Source organism: Thunnus thynnus, chromosome 14, assembly GCF_963924715.1.
Source record: "Thunnus thynnus chromosome 14, fThuThy2.1, whole genome shotgun sequence".
NCBI classification, from domain to species: domain Eukaryota; kingdom Metazoa; phylum Chordata; class Actinopteri; order Scombriformes; family Scombridae; genus Thunnus; species Thunnus thynnus.
In genome coordinates, this window is record NC_089530.1 from 6,538,487 (window position 1) to 6,552,984 (window position 14,498).

General features: G+C 43.0%; 1 protein-coding gene across 3 annotated transcripts in view; it reads left to right on the top strand.

The window, feature by feature from the left end:
* The window catches only part of LOC137196685 (adhesion G protein-coupled receptor A3), a 166,356-nt gene that overhangs the window by 97,049 nt on the left and 54,809 nt on the right, over window positions 1-14,498 (top strand). For all 3 annotated transcript variants that reach the window (XM_067609460.1, XM_067609457.1, XM_067609459.1), the window contains 2 exons: window positions 13,032-13,242; window positions 13,761-13,969. In XM_067609460.1, the coding sequence (XP_067465561.1) occupies window positions 13,032-13,242; window positions 13,761-13,969 (420 nt within the window). The remainder of the gene's footprint in view (window positions 1-13,031; window positions 13,243-13,760; window positions 13,970-14,498) is intronic.

Here is a 14,498-nt window from a genome sequence, read left to right on the forward strand (position 1 = left end):
CAAATCGACAGGTGAATCCATAGCCGTGAGAGCATGATTTCAATTGGAGGTGCAGGGGTGTTGACTATTAAAACACCCCCTCTCCAAAAAATGTTTGAGTTTATTAAATACTTACAGTGATCCCACCACAGGAGAAACGATAAGTACGTCTCCCCACTGAGAGAGACGCTGTGCACATTTATGTACGAGACACAGCAGCCTAACTTCATTGATTATTTAAATCTCCAGACACGCCGACAGGATCAGTCAGGATCTAATGGTAATTAATGTTCTGTTTTCTTCTACACATCCAAAAGGTCACATACACAGTCCAGGTTCATACAGTGAAACTGTTTGGAGCAGCCTGATAAATCCTGAGTTCCATCGGAGCTGTCTAAAAAAATACTTCAGAAGCTGAAAGTTTAATTCTCTTTCCTCTGGGGAGTTTCTTCTGTCCTGTCAAGTTGATAACTACAGTTTTTAGTAGTCGGGCTGCCAGAGACAATTCTAACCAGCATGTGTCAACCGGGTCTGTGAGCCGTGCATCTTATGCCCAGTTCTTTTTCCCACTCCACTATCTTTACTCACAGGGTCTATTTTTGCTGGACTGTCTCACACACAACAGAAAAAAAAATTGCAACAACACAAATGGGCCTATAGGCTGCCAGTCACTTGGAGGCTACAGCACCCCCACCACCCCTACTTCCTGTGGCTATGGGTGAGCCCGCATCAGGCTGACCGGGTGAAAGCTCTATACCGCCAGGGAACAAGCGGCTGTGCTGACCTTGTTGTGGGTCGATGAGTCTGGCAGACTCAGTTGGAAGCGGAGGAGTTTCTTCTTCCTCAACTTTCCTCAACCTTCCTCAACTTCCTCAATAACACATGAAAAACTTTGCGTAGCCATTGTTGTAGCATTCCATCACAAGTGCTTTGGCTGAATCACATCACAGTGATCATTTGAGCATTACAGCCTGTCTGACAGCCTGTGGCAGGCTGCTATGATTATGCTGGGTGTGCCAGCTTGAGATTTAGATGGCACAGGCACATCCAGGCACAACTGTGGCTACACGGGTGGCACAGTGGCCATATATTCTCACACACACACACACAGCTGACAGACACAGTAGCGCAGCTATGGATAGAGGTACACCAGCTCACACCAACATGCTCAGTAACGTTAAAAATGACACCTGAACATAGCCTGGCACGGTGGCCACAGAAACCACACACAGGCACACACAATGGCAGATGCAACAACATCAACATAAAATCCAAAAACTATAGCCAATAAACAATAATATTGAAACAGGCAATAGGCTACTACAGTCCAAAATTGTAAATGAGCTCATGTTTGATGATTAGAGTGGGAGAGGATGGTCCTTGGTGTTGGGGAAAGGGCTGAATTAGCAGTCATGTACGTGTCGTCACTACTTGGCACTTGTTGAGGAGAAACTGGCACAGGAGGAGTAGGTGTCTGGGTTGAGAACGGTGGCTGAACTTGAGCTGACTTCTCTTCCCCCTGTTCCTCATGATGTCTTTTTGTGACAAACTTAAGCAAACTGCTTTCTTTCTCCATGGTTTTTATCTCGACCTACATTAAAAGCAGCTAGCTAGCGGACAGTAGGCTTCTGTTCCTCTGTGCAATGCGCAGGCTGTACACTGAGTGAAAGAGGAGGAGCTGCACACTGCTCGCAATCTGGCATTCGTGAAATGCACTGCCACTCAAAAAATATGACCTACCAACATTATCACATTGGGTGATCCAACAAAAAGGAAGCCTTCTGATCAGGTGGTCTGGGTGGTCTGTGGGTGGGTCTGGGTGGGCCTAGGTGCCAAGTGAGTGGCACCTAAGCCCACCCAGACCCACCCACAGCTGCATGCCAGTCATAGTGCAAGTATTAAAATGTCCATAGAAATTAGCTTGAAACATGGCTGCTTGCTCATTGCCTCACCAGTAACCTATGAGGAGGCAACAAGGCAATATGGAAGTAGTGTGTTTAGCTAATCTGTGGAGAAACTATGTGTGTTTGGAACATACTTAACCTATTGATCAACTACAATGAAGTGGATTTTGCTGCAGCAGTGGTTTGAGAAGGTTCTATGGATGTTTGAACACTGGGTCATCATTAGAGCCGCCTAACCCAAGCCCACTATATCTGCCTCCTACTGTGAAGGAGCAAGCTACAAACCTTCAGAGTATTCCTGTAACTGTAAATAAGTCTCTAGGCATGATAGTGTTAAGAAATACCAGCCATAATTGACCTTAAAATGTGGTAGGTAGAATTTGTATAATGCCAGTGTTATGTGACTAAGCACAGTGGGCGGGAGCTTTACCCTGAGAGGCTTTGGTGAACATGCTTATTGTTGTTTATCTGGCTTGCCTTGCCTCACATTCACACAGTTACTTTCTATGCATGCATTTCTAGGAACTGCTCAACACAACCTTTAACTGAGACACTTACCTTTTTATGAGCAACACTACCAAACAGCTCATTTCATGATCCTGATCTGCAAACAAGCTCCATCCTGTTGCTCTGATCTGTCATCAAAGAACTTTGTCATTCGTTTCTTCTCCCTTTAATGTGAAATGCTATTCATTTTTTGAGCTCAGTATATTGTTAATGTACTTTCATAGCCCATATGCAATAATATCAGACACACACACACAAACAAACAATGTAGGGGGGCATAATAAGCCTGCTTGCCTGGGAGGGATTTTGTCATTTTTGCCAGTGAGTTCATCATCAGCCCGATGAGATAAAGATGACCAACAAAGCCATTACAGTTTTATTTGGTGCAGCCAAAGGATTAGAGGGAAGGGATTAATATGGTAAAAGGAGGCCATAAATATACAGCACTCTCCTTCCCTTTTTCTCTGCTATAATTTCTTCCCCAGATCTACTAGATTTGCCCTGGCCATGCCCAAGGGCATTTTCCAGGCAAGATGTTTAAATGCAAAATGAGAGAGCAAGCCATTAAAGACATCAAACACATTTAAGCAAAGCAATAAATCCTTTTGAATTTCCATGTATTCACGTTTCAAATTGCTATGTTGGTTAACAAAACGACTCTTTAACTGAACGATTAACACCTTTTTTAATCCTGTAGCACCACCTTATCCTTCTTCTTAACGTCACTACAGTGTGAAGGCTTTTAAGATGATTTGCCGTATAATGTTCTCAATGCGGCCCTTCTATGGGAGTGTTTGCCCTCACACACACAACACCGCATGATGAATTTCATGTTGTTGTGTTTGTCCCAGCTGATGCGTACGGTTTGACAGGATGTGTGTGAGTATTTGTGTGCATCCGGGCCGGTTCACTGCCTCCTTGCTGCAGGGTTCAACTGGAAGCAGTCAGCTTGTTGCATCGTCTAGCGCGGCGCCGGAACCGTAGGAGCCCCATTATGCTGTTTAGACGCGCGTTCGTGGAGGTGATTCATCTCCAGAGCTTTGTTCTTTCTCCTCCTCAGCGTGATTTGTCTTTGCTATGCAGACAGCAATGACCCACCCCCGACCCCTCTAGCATCTCATTCATTTACACACAACAGCAGGTGTGTGCATATGTGCAATGTGAGGGACGACGTGGTCTGCAGCTCAACTCAACGCCACTGTGTAGGAGATATCCTATAGAGAAGCAGCTGGTGTTAAATTATCTTTAATGAGCTGCATGCAGATCACTCAACATCTTGCATCATCACGCATACAAGAAAATTTCATATTTATGTTTTCCTGGGGGTTGATCAAATCGCATATAAAAATTCAATTATGTCTGGGGTTTTTTTTTGTTTTGTTTCTCAATCTTTGAAATCTGAACGGTTTGATCTCTGCTGAAGAGGAGGTTAAGAGGGTGGTAAATTGTGTCCCAAGTGGAGGTCTGCAGCCGACCATCCTACTGTAGCATGTTGCATTCTGGTTTTGCTGATGAATAAACCCCAGTTCCCCACACTCATGCATATTCATGTATACCAATGTGGATGTAAAGGCACTTAACACATGAAATGCCCCGCTCTGGCACTGTGGAGGGAAATTGTAAAGTCATGCAGATTCATAGGCAGGTTACCATGGAGACTCTTGGACAGCACTAGCTATACCTTCTTGCCTCTGAATCATAAATGGGAGGAGGCTCTACGGGCCAACATCTCTCACTGGTTATTACTATCAGCTAATACACCCCATTCATCACGGAGAGGAGACAAGATACACATCTTAAATCTCCTGTGTATCTGCATGTCTGTGTGTGTTTGTGTTACAGCGATCGGGTTCATCACAGCAACTGTTAGGGTTACAATCTACAGCGTAATTATTTCATTCCAGTTAATTTGTCAAGTTCACCTTTTCCTTGAAACTCTTTGATGCCATACGTTTATGAGATCAATACTGGCCTTGGCTTGCCAAAATTGAGAGATTGTCATAAACACCACACAAGCGGAAAATCAAATAGCGCCTGAAAAGTAATTGAATGATTCAATCTGCGAAGCACACACCAGTTCACATTCATTTCACCTCCGAGCCGAATCTCAAATTACGATCTGAAAAGGCCCAAAGAGACCGCAATTGTTCTACCTCCCCCCTTCTCTTCACATGGAGATCTACTTTAATCACTTTGTTCGAGTGGAATGCACACTTTCTGGAAAATCTACAGTGCTGACAGTGGTGCGAGGCAGGGACAAGTTGTGACATTTGGTATCAGTGCAGTGTACAGTTGTTTCTGGCTTGAGACGCAGTGTGTCTGAAATAATAACATCTGACAGGTGGAACAGAAGTGAGAAATCTATTAATGAATTAGTGGCTGAACATGACCTTGATTGTATTGCCGTCTTGTACTTTTCTTTGGATCAATGACCCAAATAAGCAAAGGCTAATCTTGGAGTAAGTGAAAAAACAAGCTCTCACATGGGGAAGGGGAACTCTCTCATAGGTTTATCCATCGGGTAGTCCAAATAGAGAGGACAGGACCCCACGGCCTAATCCAAAGTTATGACTGTGTTTCACCTCTCCAGCAGTGCTAGCACACCCACTTTGTGTGATAGCCAATTGTTATTGCTGCACCAAATGACCGTCCATTAATCCTGTCTCCCTACCCTGCAGCTGAATCAAACTTGAGAAGCGTGAGCGTGGGAGAGAAAATGTGGCAATAGTAAAGCACGATCTGGACCGACTCCAAAAGGGCCACACAGCTGTTTGTGTGTGTGTGTGTGTGTGTGTGTGTGTGTGTGTGTGGTGAGGGAGGGGGTGGGGGGGTTTGAAATCCTAACCTGATGTAAAAAGGTATATTGTTATGGACTGGATGTAGAGTCTTTTCTTGGAATTCCAGTCATGTCAATTCAGTCTCACTCACAAAACAGGTCAATTATAACTCTTTCAGCAGTATTCAGAGTGAGCATGTTGGTGAATAAACAGGTAACAAAAGTTAGTGGGTGAATAAACACATGAATAGATAAAAGGCTCGGGGTTTGTCATTGGTTCTCTCTGTAGGTGCTCACTAGTGAGCGGGACAAGAATATGAATGTCATGTACTTTTTGATACATCCAAATCTTTAAACACTGTGAGAATAGACACAGGTGTCATGTTTCCAGTATTGAAAAACAACAAAAAAACAACAAAACATGTAAGCTACCAAAAAAATAGACACTTTTGGAATATTATTCACATTTACTGTAATTCCAGAAATCAGACATTTGTTTAGCGCTGAACAGCTTACATTTGTCTGATTGAATAATTCCAAAGCAAAAAAACAGAACAAACTTGTTTCTAGGAGATACAAGCCTTTTGAGTCAGTAGCTTGTGAGTCAGTTAAACTTGAATGTAACTGTAATATTAATTACAGCTGGGGTGCATCCATCTAAACTTCACATTCCTAGCAGATAGTTTTAGTTTTATTTGGTTAGGAAATATCCCCATCTGAGATAGTTAATGCCACTGTAATAAAGTAAGTGGTAGATTAAATTGCCATTTCATTTCACTTCATTTCACTTATTCCATCTGACACTTGTTACCTGATAGCTGTCATTTTGTTTTGTATGGCGTTTAATTAGTCTTAAAATCCGTGCACATAAAACCAGGTGCATGCACGTGATATGAGCACACAGAACAGTATCCACGAGCGGAGAAGCATCCTCACGCGGGAGCATCTCTGCTCCACGAGCACGGGACTGTGAGGAGCACAAGCTCAACCTTCTCTACACGCTCACTACTGCTCAACTCTCACCCACTCGTCAAGTTGACTTTTAAGACTTTGGAGGCAGGGATTGAATAGTCAGTCCGCTCCTTTGATTAGTCACATGTTGAATACTGACAACGACCATTGATTGGCTAGTTGGTTTGATCACTGACTCAGTCGAAGACGGCAGTTGACTGAGAGAACAAAGGGAAACATAAATAATGGTATTTAGTGGCTGATTCTCCGTTTTTTCACCACTTATACTTAAAGTGTTAGACATCATAGCAAAAACGTTAACGCTGTTTAAACCTACTTTACGATTTGTGAAACTTTTTTTTTTTGAAAATCGCCCTTTTTCGGTTTTCACAAATAGAATAAAGGTTTCATAAATGGAGTCTCCTTATCAATCTAGTCCAGATTTGACAAGTCTAAGTATAGCTGGTTATGATCTAGACGTGGGGTTCATTCCAGAAAGCAGGTTCAACAAACTCTGAGTCTAACCCTGAACTCTGAGTTGATGAACTCAAGGATGGGAAACTTTTTCAGTTCCAGAGCAGCTGATCAGTCAGTTCAGTCAACTCTGAGTATGTTCACTCTGAGTTAAGCACATGCATGGTGAATAAAAAAAGCCATCGTCAATGGAACTCCAATACTATGATTCACCATGGCAACAGGTAAATAAAAAGCACAGTCTCCATTTTAATCCAGTGGATGTAGAGATATTAATGCATGTGTATGTGGACGATGCACATTTATCTTCAGAGTCAGAGCGGGGAAAAGTGTCAATAAGTTGTCCAGTGTTGTCCATTAATTCATCATTTATCAGACTTACATTTCCTTAACGATGATAAAGGGGAATGTGACTGTGTATCAGGCTGTAGCTACATTACATTTTGAATATATTTGTTCAGCTTTAATCTGACACGGGACAAAACACAGGAGACAACACTGAAGATGAAAAATAGTTAAAGACTTAAAAAAATAAATAGATCAAAGACACAGAGACATGACTGGAAGCTCACAGTCTGATCCAGTTATAATGTGTTTGGTGATTTGCTTGAAAAGGTGTTGAGGTTAAAATACAGTAGATTTGAAAATTTTAGACATCTATTTGTTTCAACAGCATTCATTGATGCTGCTCGGTCCTGCTCACTCAAAAATATTAAAATATAGTCTCCAATATTATAGAAATGATGTTCCATCAGTGCGACCAATCACATCATGAATGATAGAGATAATTATTCATTGATCTTACGTGTCTAAAACTTCATACTGATTTCTTAGATTTAAACTGAGATTACACATTATGTGCAATAAACATTTCAGTGCAGGAGCTGCTCTAACAAACTGACACCTGAGTCACAGTCTTATAAAAGAAGAACTTGCACTCGCAAAAAAGACGTGCAGAGGTTATATTCTCAGATGAGTTCATGCTCTGTGATATTTGAATGTGGGAGCAAAATCTGCTCTTCAAAGAAATGAATGACGGCTCATAAAAGCGGTAGACTAACTTTAGATAGTCATGAGTAACAAACTAATATCCAACCTGGATTTAGATTCTGACAGACAGTAAACCTCCGCTTATTAATGCGCTTCGATACAGACTGAATGAATGAGGAAATGAAACAGTGTGTCTGGCTCTGTAAGAAGGAGGAGACGGAGAGGAACTCAGGGGTTTGTTGAATAAAACCTGTCAGTGAGCAGGTTATAGTTCACCGAGTCAGTTACCACGGTAACTGACCCAGAGTTTAAGTTAAAATACCTCTTTTTGGAACAGAAAACCCAGAGTTTCCCTCATCTCAGGGTTAACAAACAAACCTGCACTCTGTAATTCACCCCTGGTCTAATGTGATCTGGATGGAGAAATACTAGTGAAATTTTTTTCTGTTTTCATAAGCAAGATAAAAGTTTCAAAAATCTGAAAGTGGGTTTAAACAGCGTTAAGACTTTTGCTACAATGTCTAACACTTTTTCATAAGTGTAAGTGGTGAAAAAATGTGGAATCAACCACTGAATATCATTATTTATGTTTCCCTTTGTTCTCTCAGACAACTGCTGTCTTTGACTGTGTCAGTGATCAAACCAAACAGCCAATTAAAGGTCATGGTCAGTATTCAAAGTGCGACTAATCAAAGGAGCGAACTGTCTATTCCATCCTCACCTCCAAAGTCTCAAAAGTCATCCTGCGTACAAGCGAGTGTTGAGCAGTTGCGACTGCATAGGGAGGGTCCAGCTCGCACTCGTCACAGCCCTGTGCTCACAGGATCACGTTTGTGCGGGTGGAGCAGAAACGCTCTCTCGCAAGGATGCTTTTCCGCAATTTTGTCCATTCTTTTTTTAATCTTAACCATTTTAACAATCTTTAACCGTTGTTTATCTACCATAACCACTATCTTCACCTGACCTTAACCATGCCATTGTTTCCATATGCTAGTATTGTAGAAAGACAACATTTTCCAATATGGACAGTATTTTCTGGGGATAGGGTTGGTTTCCATAAATTGTGTTCCCATTACTCTGAATAATACACTGACCTTGCTGTGAATAGTTTTCATCTGGATTACTTTCTACCCATATAAATCATAGTGTCACAAGTTTTAGAAGTGGATATTTTAAGATCTCCTCACACACAACAGAAACTATCTGTACAGCTTGTACCACAAGGGTTAAATTAGAAATTATGTTTTTTGTGATATGGTGAAGTGAACCTTTAATAAACAGGAGATGACTCAGAGTGTTCCAAAAATGTTTGTTGTTTCTTAGTATGCCCAGATTCTGCTTCTTACCATTACAGTGCTGCATGAAAATACGTACTTTCAGGAGACATTCTCCACTGAGTCACAGTCATGGAGGCTGCAGTGACGTGGCATCAGGAGACTGACGAGACAAACTCTTATAATATGTTTGTGGATTCGGAGGGTGCAAACAATGAAACAATGAGGTTCTATGAGAGTCATATATTTACACTCATTAATGCTGGAAATCTGTGAAATTCATTTTTAAGATCCCTTCCGTCTCAAAGACTTGTCTCCTTTTGGCTCATTATCAATCACCTTGCAGCTATTATACCAGCTATGCTTTTACAACACATTTCACAATAAATTCATCCATTTGTAATCCATGATGCCTTTTTAATCTAACAGTGTTGTCCATCTGTTGCAGCCTATTGAATGTTTTTTTTTGTTCAGACTAACTGTGACCTCTGATGTGACAGTTTGAGTCAGAGCTGACTGAGGAGACTGTAGCTGACAGCTGAAGCACAGCTCTGCCTCTCCAAAGAATCTGATTTCCTGCTTCAAATCTGCTCAAATGGTTTCCCCCCACTAACCAACACAACCCATCTGGAGGAAACAGACTCTGGTTGGCATGGCAACCGTGTAGGACTGTGTTTAATTTCTCTCGATAAGTAATGCTAACCACACTACAACATAATAATGCTCAAGAGGAATACGCCTTTTAAGCTGCAACCATGGCAATCACTTTTGTAGAATTAGGTTCCCTTTGTTTAGATTTATAATACCGAGCAATATGTCAAACCTCGAAAGCAGCGCCAGCAGAGACGTGTGTGTGTGTGCAAGGTCTCGCAAAATGTGAGCAAACTGTGATTTATTTTCAGACTCTGAAACATCATGGGAAGGAACAAACACTTGATTCAGCCCCCCTGCAGTGTACCGATGTCTACCTATCTGTCATGGTCATTGTGTCTTTGACCACGTCTGTGCTGACAGGACAGCCGATGATTACAAAAAAAAAAAAAAAAAAAAATTTATGCAAATCTCCCATCATGCTCGTCAGCAGTTCTTCTCAGCTGGGGCCGAGCTCAGCAAGCTGCCCTTTGAGCTAAATTCATTTCATTCAAAGTTAATTTTCAAGTTGCCGCCTGTGCAAATAAATAAATGCATCTCTCCTACAGATATATCTACAAAGGGACAGAGCTTTTTCTTTTTTCTAATTTTGGATTACACAATAAAAAAAAAAAAACACTCACTGGGTGTCTTAATATTCACCTCTTTGTCTAAACACATTCAACATTAATCCCCGGAGAAGTCATGGAGCCATGTTTAAGCGGGATGTTTATGCTGTGATTTGGTGACTGCCCCGGGTCAAACACAGCTGTTGTGTTTTGCCCTGCAGGCTGTTTTGCAGCTTTGTGGTTCTATCAAGCAGGGCCGTGCATCAAGGAGCGGGTGGAGGAGGACGAAGGGAGGGTGGGAGGGAGGGAGGGAGGGCTGTGAAGGAGAGGGAACAGCCTGAAATAGGAGGTGACTGCTGACATTCACCTGGATGCCCTCTGTAAGGAAAGGAATAAGTGGGAAAAAAAAAAGGGAAAAGGAGAATGATCCCTAGGCTAGAGCGAGAGACAGAGGGGAGTGTGTGATTATGGTTACTAAGGCTACAGCATGCTGCCCTGTTGGAAAGGGAGGGGCTTGGAGGAAGGTCAGACGGCTGAGGTACAACCAGCTAAATCAACTCTGAAGTGCGAGGTCCCCGGCGGCGTTGGGGCTGAGGAAATGTAGCTGTTTAGGTTGCTCAGGAGGAACATAGATCGTTGCTTAGAACGGGACCTTGCGCACACCGTGGCTTATAGCACACCCATCGGGCTGTAAATCCCTTTGATACGCCACATAAAAGAGGATAAAAGATGTAGAAAGAGATGAGGAGACAAGTGTATGAGATAAGATTTCCTTTTGTGAGTTGGATGCTTTGACAACATTTCCCCCCGGGACGGAGGTCACCTAGCATCCGTGTTGGTCGTATGAGAAGGGACCCCTTGAATAGCTTGCCAGGGCCGCATTTAACTCGTCCATCTCTCGATTGTCACCGGGGCTCAAATCCTCTCCGGCTCTCGCCCTGATGTCTGTATCCTATGACGTCTTGGAAACAGACTGCCAGCTTAAGCTGTTCAGAGAAGAGAATGATGCAACATAAATTTCAAGGCAAGGATTCTCTGTCTTTCTTCCTCTCCTCACACACACACACACACACACACACACACACACACTGCAGGATGAAAATCAATAGCTTTTCAAGAGTGAGTCAATGCAGAAACTAATAGCTAACAAACCCGATGCTGTAAAATCACCAGAGGCTCTTCGCACACGCTGGTTGTGATGTAAAGGAATTATGCTTAAGCACGCCGTTGCTCTTTGTCACCTATACAGAATTACTTTGCAGGATAACAGAAGGGACAGGAAGATCAAAACAAGTAGGGGCCACATCAGTGGAGGTAAGCCCGTCATCGCCAGGGCCTCCATATTTCACAAACAACACAACACTGTGGCCAACATAAGAAACACAAGAACAGACAAAGGAGCTCTTGTTTAACTTGATTAAGAAATTTGGCCATCTTTCTCCTCGACATTTATTGGGCCGAACGACTGACTAAGCAGCTCCCCGTTAACTGTAAGGGCACTTTATGGGCATCCACATTCATCTTGGCCAGGAAGCTTCCCTCCCCTTTAGGCTCAAAGTGCTGATCCTCTCACACTGGAGGGTGACATGATTGAAAGCCGAACAAAACAGACTTCATTTGGAAAGTAGGGCCCCGCGTAACATGATCATTATCTTTATTATGAACACGTATCATCAGGCCTATCATTAGCATCGTTCTCCTCTAGCAATACACTATGATGGGTCAATCACTGGATAAATATGTGGGGACGTGCAGTGTTTTTGCATCTCCCTGGAAGTCTTTTCACAGTGCAGAAATGTGTTAATAACCTATGTCGTTCTGTTTGTTTGAAAAAAAGCTGTTTTTGTGTAACCACTTCTTAATAAATCAACAAAAAGAATAACCGTCTGTTTTGTTCACATAAGGGTTTCGATTGTGAATAAATAACAAATGAGAGTGTGTGAAGAAGCCTTGCCTTTTGCCTTTGCAAGTGTACTATTGTTGTTATTTTCTTTTATATACAGTATGTATGAAATATTACACATCAGAGCCAGTGCAGTAATATCAGCCGATATGATGCATGGAGTCAGTGTGTGGCCACACATGTGGGTCCTATATGCTGACAGTGCAACTCTGGAAGCTTTTTTATGATTAAACTTTGGCAGGGTTAAGTGCTGCCTGTCCCGTCCTAAGTGCAGTCAGTCACTGGTCCACACACCCTTGAAAACATCTCTGTCCACCAGGGGCATCAATTCACCAAACCCTGAGCCGTGCCAAACTTCCTGCAGCTGTTATAATGTAGCAGCAAAAGGCTGGATCCTGATTTTAGCACAGTTTTTCTTTTGGACAGGGCAGGCAGAGACTCCTGACAGCTATGTTATTTGTTCATTCTGCAAAAGTATCAGCTACAGGTCATAACAGATCAGAGGGAATGTGGATCTTGAATGCAACTCTGATGGGATTTCTGGATATGCCTGCCCAGGGGATTGTTGTGGTTTCTTGCAGCTTGCAGTTACAGCATTGTAAAAAAACAAATGTATCAGTTTGGATTCACTTGGGCTCAAAGATGGCGAGTGCCTACACCTTCACACACCCAAACCATGCCTTTCTCCTACAAAACCTTTTTTCCCCCCCAAATCTTGCCAGGGCTGTTTTTTCGGGGGTTCTCCGGTGTTTAGACTCGGTGAAAAGAAGATAAAGTCAGACCGGTTGTCTCTTTAAATCAAGCTGCAGTGTTGATGTGCCCTCAAGCTGAAATGGTAAGAACCATTTCCACCTCTGCGGCAGGGAGCCTGTCCAAATAGGCGCACTAGAGCGCTTCAAACGTGATTCTCATTCCCTTGGTCACTTGTGGTCTATGGTCGCCTCCACTCCTGGAGAGGAAAGCAATTTGTCAGTCTTTTGTATGGGAGTTAGTTTTTTTTTTTTTTTTTTTCCTGCGCATCTCGAAGACATGATTTGATTTTTATTTTCCTCTCTTTTTGTGTTCCATCCGCAGAACTCAGTGGCAGTCGCCTCAATCCATTTACCGCTGGCTGGTACGCCTATCTCCTCCTCTGCGTTGCAATCTGTTGATAACTCCACTTGCAAGCTGCAGTTCATTGTGTTTCGCAATGGGAAACTCTTTCCTTGTACGGGGAATTCGTCAAATCTCGCAGATGATGGGAAGCGTAGGAGCGTTTCAACACCAGTTGCTTTCACCAAATTAGGTAAGAGGAAATCCATTTTTATCATTCTGCCGGTGATGTCAACGCTGTAATGTATTACCTAGCCGGACTACATGCTTACACACAGTCTGCATCAGTTAGTCCTGCGCAACATGTTGACACGCAAGCTGCACAACCTGTGTGTCAACAGTCTGTGCTGTTTTTTTGCCAAAAATAAATCAAAACAATATCACTCTCTGACTGTTACGATTGATTTCATTCCAATTAATGAAAGCACTGCATGAATGTTCACATCACATTGCACTTTACAGCTGCACCTTGTCTCAAAGGGCTACTTTAGGTAGCTTTAAGCACACTTAATACAACACTATCAACTGCATTAACAGTCTGACACTTGTGCAATAATGTCTACATAATGCGTGTGTGTGTGTGTGTGTGTGTAGTGCATACAGGAGTTTGTATGTGTATGTGCGCGCCCTGCATGCCCGCGCTTCTTTTGCTATAGCACTTACAGACTTTCCACTTGGTTTGCTTAATTGAATGTGTTGCTTTTCTTGCAGATGGGTGCAGCCTCGGGAGCGCCGTGCACTCCGTTACTATTGCTCTCAGGCACTTCGCACTGGGTGTAGACCCCACCGCAGCCTATTGGGATTTTGACCTGCTGGATGGACACGGTGGCTGGAGGGCAGAGGGCTGTCACATAACAGGCTCCGGGGGCAACACGACCACTATTCATTGCACCCATCATAATAACTTTGCTGTGCTAATGGTGAGTAGTCCACTGTGTGGTACCAGTGTCATTCATTTTTAGCACATCCATGCCCCCCCACATTACGTGTCTTCCACTGCTTAGGGCCTATTGTGGATCAAATGCATCTTCTTTTTTTTCCCAACAAGGAATAGATGGAGTCACGTGTTTTAAGAAGCCCTTCATGCAGGGACCTTTAAAAGTTTCCTTTATTGTTGCTCCCCCAGCAGAGGGAAAGGATTTGTCAAATGCGCTACGGGGATTTATTGGCTTTGGAGTATGCGCTACGCTAAATTCCCCCTATATCCTGGGAATGAGAAGTTGCTTGTGTTGTGTAGTCTGCCACCTTTTTCCAAAAAGCAGCATAGCAGCTGAAATAGAAGCGATGCTCAAGAGAAGGAGCGCCTTGTCAGGAGCTATTCGCCTCGGAGCGCAAGTGGTGTGCTAATTGGTTGCAACCATCGCCGAGCAAAAATGTTGGACTGTAAAGCATAGCATCGTTCATCTGTGTCGCTCAAATTGGTCTCGACGCCGCCGAGATGCCTTCTCC